Here is a 19,963-nt window from a genome sequence, read left to right as displayed (position 1 = left end):
TGTTCTCTGGAGGATATTGTTGGGCCAAATGGTCTGTTTCTTTTTATTCATTCCTGGGATGTGGGCATCGCTGACAAGGCCGGCATTTATTGCCGGTCCCTAATTGCCCCTTGAGAAGGTGGTGGTGAGCCACCTTTTTGAACCGCTGGTCCGTGTGGTGAAGGTGCTCCCACAGTGCTGTTAGGGAGGGAGTTCCGAGACTTTGACCCAGCGACGATGAAGGAACGGCCGATGCATTTTCAAGTCAGGGATGGTGTGTGACTTGGAGGGGAACTTGGATGTGATGGTGCTCCCATGTCCTTCTAGGCGGTAGAGGTTGCGAGTTTGTGAGGTGCTGCCGAAGAAGCCTTGGCGAGTTGCTGCAGTGCATCTTGTAGATGGTACACACTGCAGCCACGGTGCGCTGGTGGGGGAGGGAGTGAATGTTGAAGGTGGGGGATGGGGAGCCAATCAAGCGGCTGCTTTGTCCTGGATGGTGTCGAGCTTCTTGAATGTTGTTGGAGCGGCACTCATTCAGGAAAGTGGAGAGAATTCCATCACACTCCTGACTTGTGCCTTGTAGATGGTGGAAAGGCTTTGGGGAGTCAGGAGGTGAGACACTCACCGCAGAATACTCAGCCTCTGACCTGCTCTTGTAGCCACAGTATTTATGTGGCTGGTCCAGTTAAGTTTCTGGTCAATGGTGACCCCCAGGATGTTGATGGTGGGGGATTTGGCGATGGTAATGCCGTTGAATATGAAGGGGAAGTGGTTAGACTCCCGCTTTTGGAGATGGTCATTGCCTGGCACTTGTGTGGCGCGAATGTTAATTGCCCCTTACCAGCCCAAGCCTGAATGTTGTCCAGGTCTTGCTGCATGCGGGCATGGACTGCGTCATTATCTGTGGAGTTGTGAATGGAACTGAACATTGTGCAATCATCAGCGAACATCTCCACTTCTGACCTGATGAGGGAAGGTCATTGATGAAGCATGTGAAGATGGTTGGGCCTCGGACATTGCCCTGAGGGACTCCTGCAGCGATGTCCTGGGGCTGTGATGATTGACCTCCAACAACCACAACCACCCAACAACCATGTTTCTGAACTGTAAATTCTATATATTTGTATATCATATTTTCCTGATTGTGATTTCTATGTTACATTGAAATACTTTAACTATTTCTAATGACCAGATCAAGAGTCATTTGTCTTTGGTGTAGAATTGGGGCATCTTTTTCCAGTAAGGTCGAAGCCATTGCAGCCAGTTTTTCACCCCAATCTTTTTTGACACTTTCTCCAATCCACCCACTCAGTTCCCAACCACCTCATTAAGATATTCTAATGGTAGCTGTGGTGCTACACAGTAATACAATAAACACTAAGTGAACAGAAGTTAACCTACTCTTTGCTCACATCGTGTGTTCCCCAGGGGGGATCGAGATATGTTTTTACTCTCTCCTTTTCTGGTGCTTCTATTCGATGCAACCCATGGGCCAGTCTCACGTGAGCTGGCTGTCTGTTCTTGGGCCATGAAAGGCTCATTGGACCTTCCTCCCATGGGACTTTGCTGGCTGTGTCTCTGAGGCTTCTGCTATTCAGCCTGGTGTTGCCTCCCATATCCCACTGGCGCAGTGCTCTGAAGGCGAAGGCCATGAGCCTTCCTGAGAAAATATAGTTTCAGGCATGTTGCCTAGAGCCTTTGCTATCCCTCTGTGATCTGTTTCTGTATCTACATCGATCATTAGGCTGGCCTGTTAATTTGGCAGCTATCAAAGCCCCGAGACAAACGTGTGGATCCTGGTCCCCAGGATCTAGTTCTGTCTAATCTGTCCCGTAATGACACTGCAGCTAATCTGTGCTTCAGTGGAGTCAGGGTCACGCACTGCTGCAAGTTCCAGTAATGTTTTCAACAAAGGAAATGGTTCCCTGATATTGCTGCAGAACCTCAGACAGATCTGAGTCTGCACAAAGGTATGATGCACATCCTTCTTTTCAGGTGAGTGCCCATAAGAGATCTGAATGCCATGAGTCTAACGCCATGGGCAGGAGGAAGGTAACATATCCAAATCATGTCCCAGTCCTCCAGCTCCCTCATTCTCTGAGTCCCCTGGTGCCAAGGCCTCACTAATTCTATCTATCTGTCTTTGAGACGTCCGGTGGTGCTGAAAGGTGCTGTATAATCCAAGTCTTTCTATTTTCTTTTTCGATCATGCCCCATGTTCCTCTATCCCAACCTCCTCCATCCCATTCCTTGTCATTTGCTTTTTCACTCCCATGCATCACCTCCGATACTTTCACATCGATAGTGAGGATGTGACACTGAGTGGCTCTTTATGCAGAAAGTTGTGGCAATATGGAATGTCCCAACAGAAACCGAGATGGAAGTAGAATCCTTAACAACCTATAACAGAGAAATAGATAAGTGTTTGATAAAGAAAAAAATTAAAAGGTATGGAGAATAAGACTCAGTGAATAGTTCTTTCTGAGCTCTAGCACAGGAGTGAAGGGCTGAACAAAGTTACAAATGTTTATATTCGGATAGTCTGGCACAGGTAAACTTTTTTAATGGGTTTTATAGTTTGAAGCTTTTCACAATAAGCTTACTTGGGGTTGTCTTGATTTCAGTAAAGGTTGTCGGCACAGTCCGAGGCTTCATGCTATCACCTGATACACGGACATCACATTTGTCTTCGTGGTCCCACTGGATTTGTGCGCACATACTGAGCTTCTCAAAAAGAACACAAACTTAGTGATAAACTATTTATTGAAACAATAGAGGCAGGGAGAAAAATCACTTCATTGACACTTCATTGTTACATTTGTCTAAATATTTTCCCTGTTGCATTAATGACGATATGAGATGTTTTGTGTCATTACTCGCACTAAGCACTGGGGCACCAGGATGTCAAGTGCCAGCAGCTGTTAAAGGCTGCTGTTAATGCACTGATATTAAAAATAATATATATAAACATATAGTTCGTTACACAATGACCCCTTTCATAGATTGGTCTTTAGAAGTGCATGATTGATGGATAGTGAGGTTCTTCCCTGATATATCCCATTCCAAATTGTCCCTGAATGTGTAGAGTGCACAGGCACTCCACGTTCATTAAGGGAGTAGCCCTAAGTTAAAGACTCCATAATGTAGGTGGCCGTTTAAAGTTGTGAAAATTCATATTTCATCCACCTCATCCTTGTTTATCAGTGTGTATGGTTATTGTTGTTCCTGCCGTGCTGGAGCGCAGATATCCCGTGCCAATGATGTCCTGTCCTTACTGTATTTCAGGGTAGGAAACCGGGTTACTTTTCCTTCCTGGACCCTTTCTCTCCTGGTGTTTGGCTCTTCATGGTGCTTGCCTATCTTGCAGTCAGTTGTGTTCTCTTCCTTGTAGCCAGGTATAGTCACGTGGGCGTCCTATGAAAGCATTGTTTGTTGTGTTAAGTCCCTCCCTATGTACATCAATGTCTTTATGTCTTTGATATTTATTGTCCTAATGTTGACCTGAAGTGCCGGGTTTAGCTCAATCACATCTAATGAAATAAGTGGTGAAGAGCTCTTGTTAATAGACATTAATGATTTGAATAGATGTGTTGTTTTAGCTTAAAATATAGGTAGCGTTTGGCCAACACAGGAAACTGCTGTTCTATTTTGCAGCTGATGAATTTTGACCAGTTAGGTATTAAACAATGTTGAAGAGGCACTTTAACAGCTGCCTCTGTATTTCAGATGCAATGATTTATTTTACAGGTTGTCTCCATATGAGTGGTATAACCCGCAACCTTGCTTTAAAGGAAAATGTAATGTATTGGTCAATCAGTACTCGTTAGGAAACAGTCTCTGGTTCCCAGTGGGTGGCTTCATGCAGCAAGGATCGGAGATCATGCCCCGAGCGCTGTCCACACGCTGTGTTAGTGGAGTATGGTAAGCGATCTCCAACTAATAAAATATAGACTTAGAATAAGGTATATAAAATGAGGGGCCTGGATAGAGTGGTTAGGAAGGACCTGTTTCCCTTGGCAGAGGGGTCAACAACCAGGAGGCATAAATTTAAAGTAATTGGGGGGAGGCTTGGAGGGGATTTGAGGGGAAATGTCCTCACCCAGAGAGTGGTGGGGTCTGGAACTCACGGCCTGAAAGGGTGGTAGAGGCAGAAACCCTCACCACATTTAAAAGATACTTGGATATGCTCCTGAAGTGCCGTAACCTGCAGGGCTACGGACCTCGAGTTGGAAAGTGGGATTAGGCTGGGTAGCTCTTTGTCAGCCGGCGCAGGCATGATGTGCCGAATGGCCTCCTTCCGTGATGTAAATTTCTATAATTCTATGATTCTACGAACAAGTGATACCTGGTATGGGGTGGACAACATTAATTTTAGAAACGTTAGTTAACCAGTGTCATTAACTGTATCTGATCTGTCAGATTCTAGATGGGCAGCATTTAATCCCATTGAGGTATTTGGTATTTAATAAAATGTACTTAAAGAATGCTGTTTCAATAATTAAAAATATAATACTGCTGTCGTGACAGTTGCTGCTGTTTGGTTACTATCATTTCCAGCTTCTCTATCGGAGACTAATGGCTAAAGTGAAGAGACATGAAATGCAATGTAAAGTCATGGCATTTGATTTTTAAAAAGGTTAAAAATGGGACATGTGAAACTATATATGGAATCTTTTTGGGCTTAAAAAAAAGGGTCCCTATCAACCCCAATGGTGATTCATGGGACCCTGTGATAAATGGAAATTGGATAAAGGTATTGAAAGTAAACTCTCCAAATTTAAAGAAGAATTAAAATTGGAGGCAGAGCAAATAATGAGGAATAGTGCAATGCAGATCAAGGCGTATTTGGAATATTTCAGGAAGACTGGGCCAGTAGATGAAAAATGCAGTTGAATGTGAACTATTATGGAGTGAGGAACTGAACTAGGGAGCAGATATCGAATGGAAGAATTGTACAGTATATTCATCAGCCAAGGGATTTGGGTGGGAGTTTGTGTAGAAAACTGTTTAAAGCATCAGACTAGCATATAACTGCCAGAGAAAACAAACAAGATACTTGTTTGAATTAACAAAGAGAATATCAATCAAAAAAACTGCACTATTACTATATTTGTTATGGCACTGGTAACACCCTATCTTGAGTAGTGTGTCCAGTATTAGTAACGATACTATGGAAAAGATAGTGCTGTTCTTGGGAAGATGCAGTTCAGGACAACAAAATGATACATTGGGGGTGACATTAGACATGGATAGGGCACAAATTGGGTGGAATCACATCGGCTGACAGCCAGCACAGATTTCTTAAAAGGCAAATCACGTTTGACTAACTTGATTTATTTGATGAAGTAACGGAGAGAGTTGATGAAGGTAGTACAATTGAAATTGTGTAAATGGACTTTAAAAGGCGTTTGATAAAATACCATATAATAGACGTGTTGGCAAAATTGAAGCCCATGGGATTAAAGGGGCAGTGGCTGTGTGCATAACTAATTGGGAAAGGGACAGAACAGAGAGGCGTGGTGAACGGTTGTTTTTCAGACTGGAGGGAAGTATACAATGTGTTCCCCAGGGCTCGGCATTAGGACCACTGCTCTTTGATATATATTAATAAACCTGGACTTGGGTATACAGGACATCATTTTAAAGTTTTCAGATGAAATGAAACTCAGGAGGACACAGACAGACTGGTGACATGGGCACAGAGAGACGGGTAACATGGGCACAGGCAGATGGGTAACATGGGCACAGGCAGACGGGTGACATGGGCACAGACAACGGGTGACATGGGAAAAGGCAGACGGGTGAAATGGGCAAAGATATGGTAGATGACATTTAATGCAGAGAAATGTGAAATTGTACATTTTGGTAGGAAGAATGAGGAAAGGCAATATAATTTTAAATGGGTGCAGGAACAGTGACCTGGGGGGATGTATATACACAAATCTTTGAAGATGGCAGGAGAAGTTGAGAAGACGGTTAAAAAAGCATATGGCACCTCTTGACTTTATTACAACAACAACAACTTGTATTTATATGGCGCCTTTAAAGTAGTGAAACGTCCGAAGACGCTTCATGGGAGTATTATGAAATAAATAAAACTTTACTCTGAGCCGCATAAGTAGATATTAGGGCAAGTGACTAAAAGCTTGATCAAAGAGGTCGGTTTTAAGGAGCGTCTTGGAGGAGGAAAGAGAGGCGGGGAGGTTTAAGCAGGGAATTCCAGAGCTTGGGGCCCAGGCAACAGAAGGCACGGCCACCAATGGTTGTGATTATAATCAGGAATGCTCAAGAGGGCAGAATTAGAGGAGCGCAGACATCTCTGGGGCGGTGGGGGGGGAGGGTTGTGGGGCTGGAGGAGATTACAGAGATAGGGAGGGGTGAGGCCATGGAGGGATTGGAAAACAAGGAAGACAATTTGAAATTGCGGCGTTGCTTAATCGGAAGCCAATGTAGGTGATGGGTGAGCGGGACTTGGTGTGAGTTGGGACACAGGCAGCGAAGTTAAGGATCACCTCTAGTTTACGTAAGGTAGAACGTGGGAGGCCAGCCAGGAATGCGTATTAATAGAGGAATAGAGTACAAAGCAAGGAAGTTATGCAAAACTTTCATAAAACACTGGCTAGTCCTCAGCTGGAGTATTGTGGCCAATTCTGGACAACACTTGGGAAGGATGTGAATGCCGTGGAGAGGGTGCAAAAGAGATTTACAAGAATGGTTACAGGGATGAGGGACTTAAATTATGTGGAGAGGCTGTAGAAGATGGGATTGTTCTCTTTAGAGCAGATAAGGCTAAGAGGAAATTTGATAGAGGTGTTCAAAATCATGAGGGGTTTTGATCGGGTAAAGGAGGAGAGACTGTTCCCAGGGGCAGCAGGGGGTAACTCAGTGACACAGATTTAAGATGCATGGCAACGGAATCAGAGGCAACATGAGGAAAGATTTTTTACGCAGTGAGTTGTTGTGACTTGGACTGCACTGCCTGAAAGGGCAGATGAAGCAGATTCAATAATAATATTCAACAGAGAAATGAATAAATACTTCAAAGGAAAAAAATGTATTTCTCTTCTTAGGCAGTCCCTCGGAGTCGAGGATGACTTGCTTCCACACTAAAAATGAGTTCTCAGGTGACCGACAGTCTCTGTCACAGGTGGGGCAGATGGTGGTTGGAGGGACGGGTGGGTGGGTTGCCATGTGCTGTCTATGCTTGGCTTCAGCTTGCTCCCGGCGAAGAGATCCGAGGTGTTTGACACCTTCTCGGATGCTCTTCCTCCACTTACAGCGGTCTTGGGCCAGGGAGTCCCAGGTGTCAGTGGGAATGTTGCACTTTTTCAAGGAGGATTTGAGGGTGTCCCTGTAACGTTACCTCTGCCCACCTGGGGCTCGCTTGCCGTGTCGAAGTTCCGAGTAGAGCGCTTGCTTTGGGAGTCTTGTGTCGAGTGTGCAGACAATGTGGCCTGCCCAATGGACTGGTTGAGCGTGGTCAGTGCTTCGATGCTGGGGATGTTGGCCTGAGTGAGAACAGTGACGTTAGTGTGTCTGTCCTCCCAGTGGATTTGCAGGATCTTGCGGAGGCAGTGTTGGTGGTACTTCTCCAGCATTTTGAGATGTATATAGTCCATGTCTCTGAGCCATATAGCAGGTCTGGTATCATTACTGCTCTGTAAACCATGAGCTTGGTGCCAGGTTTAAGGTCCTGGTCTTCAAACACTCTCTTCCTCAGGTGACCGAAGGCTGCATTGGCACACTGAAGGTGGTGTTGGACCTCGTCATTGATGTCTGCCCTTGTTGACCGTAGGCTCCCGAGGTGTAGAAAATGGTCCACGTTGTCCAAGGCCACGTCGTGGATTTTGATAACTGGATGACAGTGCTATGTGGCGGGGGCAGATTGGTAATTGGGGAAAGAGCAGGGGAGTGGGACTAATTAGTCACCATGGGCCAAATGGCCTCCTGTGCTGTATCATTCTATGATTCTATCTATGATTCTATGATGAAGGGCTCCAAACTAGGAATATTCAGGCAAAACTATTTCACACAAAAAGCAGTAGACATAAGGGGGGTTAAAATTCACTAGTAAGGTGATTGTTGAAAGTAAGTAATGGCAGAATAAGTGCCAGGATGTAGCCGCCTGTGATCTCTGGAGCTGACCGCAACAAATTATTTGGGATCATGGGAGGTCAGTTGATTTCCGTAAACGTGGGTATCTGCACTGCTGGGGCACATGGTGGTAGGCCGTCAGTGAGGAGAGGTCATACATTCCGGCATGATTTGTGTATTCCAAGGGTTGCCACTGCGGGAAGGTGTCACTTGTCCATTGCTTCCTCTTTAAGGACACCACAAAACTCACTATTTTTAATATCTTGTGGAGTTCAGACCACGGCCCAGGCCTGGTCTCCAGGTGGCCCCATGTGCATCCAGTGGCAGGCCAATGTGCCAGCCTGTCACTCCTCCACCCCTGGTCTTGGAGTCCTCTTCTCTGGTCACATCTCATCTGAGGGGCTGTCCTGGTCTGAGGTGGGCTGAAGCTCCCTCCACCCCAAAGAAAGGTGGTAACTGGAGACCGATCCCAGCCTCATTTTCAGCCATTCTGCAGCACTTGCTGGAATTACTGGCATTAACACTAGTGGTAGACACATGGAACGGGCCCCTATATTAAACTCTTTGCTGCAGGAACGTGCATAAGAGAAATTTTACAAATTGGAGAAAAGTAAATAAATTACAAAAAGAAAAGATTCTGTAGCTTTCTGAGGAACTATTCTTTCATCTTTCCTTTGTCATCGGGACTTTGTCCAGGAAATTCCTGTCCTTCACTTGCTGGAGATGGAAAGTTCTGTTTGGATTGTAACAGTCGGGGGCATGTTGGGGGGGAGGGGGGGCAGTGGTAGGGTAGTTTATTCTGGTCTCCTTAAAGTTTATTCTAGGAACTAACCTTTGAGATTATAAAGAGCTGTGAGGATAGAGTTGTGGTTTACGTGATTACTAATGAGATTTGTTAAATAGTCAGTAGAATGTTCTGTTAGATATTGAAACAGTCAACTAACCAAACATACAGCTTGCCAAACTAGCTGTCAAGCTATTTTTTAAAGTCTTATCTTTTGTTGTCCTGATTATATATCTTTCTGTTCAGGTGGGCTTTTACACTGATTATAATATCGTCGTACACAGCCAATCTGGCCGCCTTTCTCACTGTGCAGAGAATGGATGTACCAATAGAATCAGTCGATGATCTCGCTGACCAGACAAACATTGAATATGGAACAATTCAAAGAGGATCGAGCATGACTTTCTTCCAGGTAAAACATAACCAATACTTTTATTTTCTGCTATTAATTGGTTCAGTATTACTGAGAAATGTCACTTTGCTTTGCTTCCAGAATTCTCGATACCAGACCTACCAGCGAATGTGGAACTATATGCACTCCAAGCAACCAAGTGTCTTTGTGAAAAGCACGGAAGAAGGAATTTCTCGGGTTTTGAACTCCAACTATGCTTTTTTATTAGAGTCTACCATGAATGAGTACCATCAACAACGTAATTGCAACCTTACCCAGATTGGTGGTCTCCTGGATACCAAGGGATATGGTATAGGCTTGCCACTCGGTGGGTCAAACTAACATTTGGCAAATATCAAATGCGCATAATTTAATGAGGCGATAACATTCTGATTTTCAGGATTTGAAGCCTATATACAAAGAGTGGCTGCCACATTCAAGAATCAAACAGTCTCAGATCAAGCTTCAGGTTTTATAATAAATATGTTTTGAAAAGTGTAAAATTCATGTAAAAGTTCTTAAATGAAAATTTCACTTTTTGAAACTGCTTAAAACACCTTCATTGAACCAATATAAGTTGGGGAGAGAAGTCTGAACTATTCGATCAGAATGAAAAACAAATGATGCTGAAAATACAAAACCAGTCAGTCAGCATCTTTGAAGAGAAAGGACAGATTATGACACGTCCGATTTTACGCTAGAACTGGAAGGTGAGCAGGCTGAAAAACTGAGAAAGAAAAAGGGGGAGGTTGGTGAGGGAGCAACAAATGACCTGAAAATGCTTCGTTCAAAACTTTTAGATGAATAAAAGATATTCATTGAGGGAACGGAGAAATATTAAAAAAACAGAAGAATATATAAATAACGTAGGGTGATAATATATTGCCCCCTGCAAACAAACACCCAAAATAAGAGGTGCAGTAAAAGGATAAAGGTACGGTCAATGCATACTGGGACATCAGACATTGGTCCACTAACTGAGGGTCAGCAGCACGGGTCAGACTCCAGAATCACTGGATCCAAATACAACCCCACTGCATCTTTCAGACACTTTTCTGCACCATCTTTACCCTACAGAACAATTTATAGTTTACCAGATAATCCTAATGGGTGAAAGATTGCCAGGAGATGAGGTCTAACCATTATTTTGTACAATCATTATGAACTCTCTACTTTGATGTTCAATCATTCTTGATATAAACCCCAAAATCCCATTTGTCTTCTTTAACTCTTTTAACGATTTATGTATCTGCACATCTTATCACAGCAGTAAAGAATTGTGCCATACACATTATCTTGGGAACAAAAATAATCAGTTTACAGTTTTTCTATTTTCTATTTGCCCTGCATTTGTCTTCTCATCCCAGTTTGATAACATTGGCAACCATTGCTATCGAACTCTTTATATCTAAGTCTAGTGTTACATTTTTGGGGTTTTATGTGAAATATTTTACTGGTGTTTAGCATTACTGGCCATCCCGATAAGAAGATCTCACAGCCCCTATGGAACAGAGTATACCTCTACCTGCCCAGTATCTCAGTCAATGCTAGTGGGGCCCAGGGACCCAACAAAAAAACAAGAAGCAGACATCTGAAACCAAAACATCATCATCCTAGGCTGTCCCTCGGAGTCGCTCTAAAGGTTAGGGTTAGGTGACTGTACAGTCCAACACAGGAATTATAGTCTCTGTCACAGGTGGAGCAGACAGTGGTTGAAGGAAAGGGTGGGTGGGACTGGTTTGCTACACGCTCCTTCCGCTGCCTGCGCTTGCTTTCTGCCCCACCTGGGGCTCGCTTGATGTGTAGGAGCTCCGAGTAGACCGAACAAAGAAACAAGAAGCAGACGTCTGAAACCGAAACAGAAAATGCTGGAAACAGGCAGCAAGTCGGTCAGCACCTGTGGAGACAGCAGATGCATTAACACTTTTGGTGTAGACCTGTTCTGATGAAAGGGTAACACCTGAAATGTTAACTCATCTGTTCTCTCCACAGATGCTGATTAAACAGAGAATTCTTGCCACGGTATTTTCGCTTACTGCAATATACGATGTGCCATCACAAACTTCTCCTCATTATCAGCACATGAACTGAATATACACAGTCCCAGGTGCTGAGTACAACGGGAAATATTTAACACACAAGAAGTAAGTAAATAGTCATTAGCGCAAAACATTATATTTATAATAGTATTATACTTACCTTACTATTCCCCTTGATCTATCAAAAACAACAAAAAGAAGATTGTCAGGTTTGGAGTGCAAGTGTGTAAATGCACGGAGCGTGGTAAGCAGGGTTGGTGAGCTGCAGGCACGTTGCCACATGCGGTTATACTATAGTGGCAATAACAGAAGCATGGCTCAAACAAGGGCAGGAGTGGGACGTGGATATATACTTAAAAAGGAAATATTTGCATGGCAATGGGGAAAGGGTAGGGGAGAGCTAGTTGGATAGCTCACAGAGCTGGCACAGGCACGATAGGCCAGATGTTTCTAGGCTGTACGATTCTATGAACAAATATTCTCTTCCCCAAGCTAGCTCTCAACATACAATTATTCTTTGAGACATGGTTATTCACTTTTTACATGGTGAAATAGTGAAAACTTACTGTGGAGTTACTGACTTAATGCAATCTCTTTACTGCCCTCTGACAGACTCGCGATCCCTCCAGGTAAACACACACTTGAAATTCTGGTCACAGATGCCCCTTCTTTCAAGTCTTAGATGCTGCTTTCACCAAAATGACCAATCTGGGATCTGCGCCAATAACGACCAACTGATTAGGGCCGTGAATTTCCTCGGGATTGCTCCTGTTCCTCTGCTGTAACCTTGGCATTTTGCAGCAGCTCAGGCTGGGAGCGGGAATGGTGAGCGGGGAGTGGGGAGCGGGAGCGTCTCAGGCAGGGAACAGGAGTGGAAATGGGGAGTGTCTCAGGCGGGGAACAGGAGTGGGAATGGGGAGTGTCTCAGGCGGGGAACAGGAGTGGGAATGGGGAGCATCTCAGGTGGGGAGCGGGAATGGGGAGTGTCTCAGGCGGTGAGCGGGAATGGGGAGTGTCTCAGGCGGCGAGCGGGAATGGGGAGTGTCTCAGGCAGGGAGTGGGAATGGGGAGTGTCTCAGGCGGGGAGTGGGAATGGGGAGTGTCTCAGGCGGGGAGCGGGGAGCATCTCAGGAGGGGAGCGAGAATGGGGAGCATCTCAGGCGGGGAACAGGAGTGTGAACGGGGAGTGTCTCAGGCGGGGAACGGGGAGTGGGAATGGGGAGCATTTCAGGTGGGGAGCGGGAATGGGGAGTGTCTCAGGCGGGGAGTGGGAATGGGGAGTGTCTCAGGCGGGGAGCGGGAGTGGGAATGGGGAGTGTCTCAGGCGAGGAGTGGGAATGGGGAGTGTCTCAGGCGGGGAGTGGGAATGGGGAGTGTCTCAGGCGGGGAGTGGGAATGGGGAGTGTCTCAGGCGGGGAGTGGGAATGGGGAGTGTCTCAGGCGGGGAGTGGGAATGGGGAGCGTCTCAGGCGGGGAGCGGGAGTGTCTTAGGCGGGGAGCGGGAGTGTCTTAGGCGGGGAGCGGAAATGGGGAGTGTCTCAGGCGGGGAGCGGGAATGGGGAGTGTCTCAGGTGGGGAGTGGATCCAAGGAAACTCTCGGCTTTCTGAGCTTTTGAAGAAATGTTGGAATAAAAGATATTTTAAAATTCTGACGCCTTTAATGACATAGGTTGGCTGTTACTTGCAGTATCCATACTCTGACAATGCTTGGACTAGCCCAGACCTCCTGTGGGTCAGCCAGGTTCAAATGAAGAGCTTCAGCCATTTAAGGGATTGAGTGACCAACAAGTTCAATACTGATTCCATATGCATGTCCCATTTATACTTATTGATCACATGGGATAGAGTTTCCGTTCCGGGTGAAATCGGGCAGCGTAATAGAAGGTAATCGTTACTTTATATTTCCCTTTACATGGTGAATTATTTTTGAACTGTAACGACAGTTGTTATGTAAACTTGCTGTGTATTTTTTTATTATTCGTTGCTGGGATGTGGGCATCGCTGGCAAGGCCGGCATTTATTGCCCATCCCTAATTGCCCTTGAGAAGGGGATGGTGAGACACCTCCTTGAACTGCTGCAGCCCGTGTGGTGAAGGTGCTCCCACAGTGCGGTTAGGGATATGATATTATCACTACATTGAAACAAAGAAAATAGGTGCAGGAGTAGGCCATTCGGCCCTTCGAGCCTGCACCACCATTCAATAAGATCGTGGCTGATCATTCCCTCAGTACACCTTTCCTGCTTTCTCTCCATACCCCTTGATCCCTTTAGCTGTAAGGGCCATATCTAACTCCCTCTTGAATATATCCAATGAACTGGCATCAACAACTCTCTGCGGCAGGGAATTCCACAGGTTAACAATTCTCTGAGTAAAGAAGTTTCTCCTCAGTCCTAAATGGCTTACCCCTTATCCTTAGACTATGTCCCCTGGTTCTGGACTTCCCCAACATTGGGAACATTCTTCCCGCATCTAACCTGTCCAGTCCCATCAGAATCTTATACGTTTCTATGAGATCCCCTCTCATCCTTCTAAACTCCAGTGAATAAAGGCCCAGTTGATCCAGTCTCTCCTCATATGACAGTCCAGCCATCCCTGGAATCAGTCTGGTGAACCTTTGCTGCACTCCCTCAATAGCAAGAACGTCCTTCCTCAGATTAGGAGACCAAAGCTGAACACAATATTCCAGGTGAGGCCTCACTAAGGCCCTGTACAACTGCAGTAAGACCTCTCTGCTCCTATACTCAAATCCCCTAGCTATGAAAGCCAACATACCATTTGCCTTCTTCACCGCCTGCTGTACCTGCATGCCAACTTTCAATGACTGATGAACCATGACACCCAGGTCTCGTTGCACTTCCCCTTTTCCTAATCTGCTGCCATTCAGATAATAATCTGCCTTCCTGTTTTTGCCACCAAAGTGGATAACCTCACATTTATCCACATTATACTGCATCTGCCATGCATTTGCCCACTCACTTAACCTGTCCAAGTCACCCTGTAGCCTCTTAGCGTTCTCCTCACAGCTCACACCACCATCCAGTTTAGTGTCATCTGCAAACTTGGAGATATTACACTTAATTCCTTCATCTAAATCATTCATGTATATTGTAAAGAGCTGGGGTCCCAGCACTGAGCCCTGCGGCACTCCACTAGTCACTGTCTGCCATTCTGAAAAGGACATGTCAGAGATTATTAGACTGCCCATAACACAAGCCTGTGAAGACTTGAACTGTCATTGCAAACTGTCGCCATCCCTTGTAAGTCTTTACATTTCTTGTTCAATGACTGCTGAGATTTCGTCCTGAGCACAAACATATATCAGGGTACTAGGAAATTGAACAGCAGCTTGATGCAAAGATTAGACCCCACCAAATGGTGAGAATTTAATCTGAACCATGGTTGGTTATTTACTATAATCACGTCACCTTGCACTGAAGTCTAGCTCCTATCTACACAATCTCTGGGTGTTAATCTATAGGTGAAATGTCAGCTGGTGAAACACGCGTGCCGATCTCCTCCGCTGCATCGAAGGCCTTGTAGTTCCGTACAGGATCTTATAACCAGTGAATAATCTATAGTTTCAGTTCCGTTTGCTAATCATTCTGTACTATTCCTACAGCGTCACTTTTTCGCAATGAGTTTGACTTGGCCATTCTGCAACTTCAGGAAAACAACCAGCTGGAAATGTTAAAGCGGAAATGGTGGGAGGGGGGCAAATGTCCAAAGGAGGCAGAACACCGGGCCAAAGGTGAGGCTCAGCATGTTTTTAAATATGTATCTTCTTAGAGGTTTTTATACAGACAGAGAATATTTAATATTTCATTATCCTATCAATGAGACAGCATTACTTGCAATAATGGAATAGTCAGAATAAGCTTTCCATCTGTGTTTAACTCCAGGCCACATCCACAGTGAGTGTGAAGTTTTGCATCGTCACCATGACACAAGACTGTTCAGGATCCAAATCCAATTTAGGAATCGACCTCCCTCACTGCGCTGTAGAATGTGCGGCATGAGAACGTTTCCAGCCCCTTCACATCACTCTCTTTTTAATTCCAATCTCTTGAAATATTGCAGCCAGTTATTTTAATTCATTCTCGGTGACTATTTTAGAATGGTTAGTTCTGCTTTTTAGCTCCAAACCTGGGCTCGTCTAACACGCTGTCAAGCTTAAGCCTAGGCCCCTCCATTTCCTCCTGCTTCAGTTACCTGTCAATTTTAAAATGATCAACCAACCTTCAGTTTACTTACAACAGTGACTACACTCCAAAAGTATTTCGTTGGCTGTAAAGCGCTTTGAGACGCCCGGTGGTCGTGAAAGGTGCTATATAAATGCAAGTCTTTCTTTCTTAATTTGTTCCACTAATTTGTAATCTGCAAGATAAATCATATTTTAAAATTCATATTTTACCAGTAATGTCTGACTTATCAACTCATTGACTGATAGGGCTGTTACCAGCAGGCCTTCATGGCGGAGATAGTTTGGGCACAAACCAAGCGTGTTCCCATGAAGAAGAAAGATAAGGGGCTGGATTTTTGGCTTTGCTGATTTCAGGGCGATAATGGCAGCTTGGCGGTAAAGTTTGTGCCCGGGGACAGTTTGTGCCTCTGTCAGCAACATTGGGCAGCTGGGCCCCGAATGTGGGGCGGAGCACTAAGGGAGGCATTACACACCGCTCTCAGGGCGCTAGGCCGGCTGAGCACGGGAAAATCCTGAGCTAAACATCCAACCCAGGGCTGCTCTGAGAGAGCCCTGGGGAGAAAAAACACTAATGCATAGCCCATGTATCCACAATATAAATCACACTTACCTGACCTCACTGCAGCTGGTATAGGTCGGATCACCCATGAGGTGAATCCCACAGGGCGCGCTGCGGGGCGTACGGTCGGGTGGGACCAAAAGGTGAACTGGCGTCGCAACCAGGGGCACTGCTCACTGGCTCAATGCTTCTGGGCTGCACTGCACCGCGCCCCACAAACCCGGCCCGAAAACCCCCGCGGGAAGCTGCCCGCTCGCCCAGAGGAGCTCCAGGGTGACACATCTAACTCCCTTGTGAATATATCAAACGAACTGGCCTCAACAACTTTCTGTGGTAAAGAATTATACAGGTTCACAATTCTCTGAGTGAAGAAGTTTCTCCTCATCTCGGTCCTAAATGGCTTACCCCTTATCCTTAGACTGTGACCCCTGGTTCTAGACTTCCCCAACATCGGGAACATTCTTCCTGTATCTAACCTGTCCAATGCCTATAATTTAGGCCCAAGGTGCCTGACTCTCAAAATGGCTGGCCTTTTATGCCCTGAGCAGCACCATGTGTGTGCTGCTCAGTGGCCTCCAACAATGACACCATCTGGTGGCTACAAACAGAATGTACATACATGACAATATTACAAGTGAAAGGATAGTTAAAGGAATGGTGGGCCTGATTAGAGACAACAAAGGAAATATCCTTGTGGAGGCAGAGGCCATGACGAGTAACTTTGCATCTGTCTTTACGAAAGAAGAGTATAAAGTTAACGTTGTAGAATAGGAGGAGGGAGTAGAGATTGGATAAAAATAGATCGAAAGGAAATGCTAAATAGGCTGGCAGCACTCACAATGAACAAGTCCAAATGGGTTACATCCTTGGTTGCTGAGAGAAGCTCGGGTGGAGATACAGAAGCCCTGACCACAATCATTCAATCCTCCTTGGATATGGGAATGGTGCCAGAGGACTGGAGGAATGTAAATATTACACCCCTGTTCAAAAAAGGAAGAACGATAACTACAGGCCAATCAGTCTAACGTCAGTGGTGGGAATATTACTGGAGAACATTGTCAAGGACAAATTAATTCTCACTTGGAGAAGCATGAGTTAATAAGGGACAGCCAGCACGGATTTGTTAAACACAAATCATGTCTGAGTAACCTTATTGAGTTCTTTGTAACAGATTGTTAATGAAGTTAATCCAGTAGATGTATATCTGGAATTTCAAAAGGCATTTAATAAAGTACCACATAACGAAGTTATTTGAAAAATAGAAGCACATGATCTAACCGGGACAATGGTAACTTGGGAATGTAAGTGGCTACAGGATAGGACGCAGGGAGTGGTGGTGAACGGATGTTTCACTAACTGGAAGGAAGTATGCAGTGGGTCCCCCAAGGGTCGATATTAGGATCATTGCTTTTCATATTATATATAAATGGCCTGGACTCGGGTATAGGGAGTATAATTTCAACGGTTGCAAATGATACATAGGAACATAGGAGCAGGAGTAGACCAAACGGCCCCTCGAGCCTGCTCCGCCATTTGATAAGATCATGGCTGATCTTCAGCCTCGTTCTACTTTCCCGTCCGATCCCCATATACCTTGATTGCCTTAGTGTCCACAAATCTATCGCTCTCGGCCTTGAATATACTCAACAACTGAGCCTCAGCAGCCCTCTGGGGCAGAGAATTCCAACAACAAAACTTGGCAATGTAGTGACTAGTGTACAGGATACTAGCAGACTTCAGGGGGGCATAGACAGACTGGTGAAATGGGCAGGCAGATGGCAGATGCAATTTAATCCGGATATGTGTGAAGTGATGCACCTAGGGAGCAATAATATGGAGAGGCAGTATAATTTAAATGATTTTGAGGGGGTGCAAGAGCACAGAGACCTGGGGTGACATATTCACAAATCTTTGAAGGTGGCAGGGCAAGTTGAGAAGGCAGTAAGAAAGTGTATGGGATACTTGGCTTTGTAAATAGGGGCATTGAATACAAAAACAAGGAATGCATGCTAAATCTTTACACATCTCTGGTTAGGCCCCAGCTGGAGTATTGTTGCCAATTCTGTGCACCGCCCTTTATGAAGGATGTCAAGGCCGTGGAGACGATGCAGAGGAAGTTTATCTGTTATGTGTAGAGATTGGAGAAACTGGGATTTTTCTCCTTAGAGCAGTAAAGGTTAAAGGGAGATCGAATATTCAAAATTATGAGAGGATTTGATCGAGCAAGTAGGGAGAAATGATTTCCTCTGGCAAGTGGGTCGGTAACAAATTTTGTTTGATAAAGCTTCTATGAAGCATCTTGGGACATTTTGTTACGCTAGCGGCGTTCTATAATGTAAGTTGTTGTTATTATAGCTCTCCCAGTCTGCAGGATGGCCAATATTCCTTGCATTTGTGTCGGCCTTTTCGTTCAACCTCATACAGTCTCTTATCTCGTTTGTTGATCATGGTTGCTTACAGCACAGAAACAGGCCATTCAGCCCAACCAATCTATGCTGCACAGTGGCATCCTCATACTATTTACTTCATCTCACCCAACAACTTATCCTCCTATTCCTTTCTCCCTCATGTACTTATCCAGCCTCCCCTTAAATGCATCGATACTATTCGCTTCAACCACTCCCTGTGGTAGAGGGTTCCACATTCTCACCACTCTCTGGGGAAAGAAGTTTCTTTTGAATTCCCTATTGGATTTATTAGTGACTATCTGACCTCTAGTTTTGGATTCTCCACAAGTAAAAACACCTTTTCTCCATCTACCCTATCGAACCCATTCATTATTTACAGACCTGTATCAGCTCACCCCTCAGCCTTCGCTTTTCTAGAGAACAGCGACCCAGCCTGTTCTGTCCTTCCCGAGGGGTAAACCTCTTGGTTCGGCTATCAGCCTTGTGAATCTTTCCTGTACTTTCTCCAGTGCCTCGATGTCAGTTTTGTAATATGGAGACCAAAACTGTGCACAGTGCTCCAAGTGTGGTCCAACCAAGATTATATATAACTTTAACGTAATGTCTCTGCTTTGAATTCTATTCCTCTAGAAATGAACTTGAGTGCTTTATTTGCACTTTTTATGGCTTAACTACACAAGTGGAGTCTGTACCTTTTTAGGGGTATGTATTAACTTTGTATCATAGCAAATTCTTCTTTGAATACATCACACTGTTTATCTGTAGGTTTGCAGAGTGGATGGGCCAGGACGGGTGGAGGCCGGGGTGAGTGGGCAGCAGAGGGTCAGGGCGGGTGATTTTAACTCCCGGGTTATTTCAATTTTCCAAGTCAGACACTAGCCTGAATACAGCGGGAATGATGAGAAACCTGGCAGGTGGAAGCGGGATTTTAGGCAGCAGGAGGCTGCTGTCGAGGTCCTGAGGGAACAGTGAGGGAGGAACATAAGAACATAAGAATTAGGAACAGGAGTAGGCCATCTAGCCCCTCGAGCCTGCTCCGCCATTCAATAAGATCATGGCTGATCTGGCCGTGGACTCAGCTCCACTTACCCTCCCTCTCCCCGTAACCCTTAATTCCCTTATTAGTTAAAAATCTATCTATCTGTGACTTGAATACATTCAATGAGCTAGCCTCAACTGCTTCCTTGGGCAGAGAATTCCACAGATTCACAACCCTCTGGGAGAAGAAATTCCTTCTCAACTCGGTTTTAAATTGGCTCCCCCGTATTTTCAGGATGTGCCCCCTAGTTCTAGTCTCCCCTACCAGTGGAAACAACCTCTCTGCCTCTATCTTATCTATCCCTTTCATGATTTTAAATGTTTCTATAAGATCACCCCTCATCCTTTTGAACTCCAACGAGTAAAGACCCAGTCTACTCAATCTATCCTCATAAGGTAACCCCCTCATCTCCGGAATCAGCCTCATGAATCGTCTCTGTACCCCCTCCAAAGCCAGTATATCCTTCC

At 45.1% G+C, this 19,963-nt stretch overlaps 1 protein-coding gene across 3 annotated transcripts in view; it reads left to right on the top strand.

Annotated features, from left to right (window-relative positions):
• The window catches only part of LOC139276506 (glutamate receptor ionotropic, kainate 4-like), a 229,933-nt gene that overhangs the window by 193,142 nt on the left and 16,828 nt on the right, over positions 1 to 19,963 (top strand). For 2 of the 3 annotated variants that reach the window (XM_070894626.1, XM_070894625.1), the window contains 5 exons: positions 3,265 to 3,374; positions 3,727 to 3,900; positions 9,104 to 9,269; positions 9,351 to 9,576; positions 14,909 to 15,037. In XM_070894626.1, the coding sequence (XP_070750727.1) occupies positions 3,265 to 3,374; positions 3,727 to 3,900; positions 9,104 to 9,269; positions 9,351 to 9,576; positions 14,909 to 15,037 (805 nt within the window). Of the gene's footprint in view, positions 1 to 3,264; positions 3,375 to 3,726; positions 3,901 to 9,103; positions 9,270 to 9,350; positions 9,577 to 11,240; positions 11,387 to 14,908; positions 15,038 to 19,963 lie in introns of those variants that run through there. The other variant, XM_070894627.1, reaches the window with a different exon arrangement.

The sequence above is a fragment of the Pristiophorus japonicus genome, chromosome 11, assembly GCF_044704955.1.
Source record: "Pristiophorus japonicus isolate sPriJap1 chromosome 11, sPriJap1.hap1, whole genome shotgun sequence".
Taxonomy (NCBI): Eukaryota; Metazoa; Chordata; class Chondrichthyes; family Pristiophoridae; genus Pristiophorus; species Pristiophorus japonicus.
Note: the sequence above shows the minus strand (reverse complement) of the source record. Positions and strands in the feature narration are given on the sequence as shown.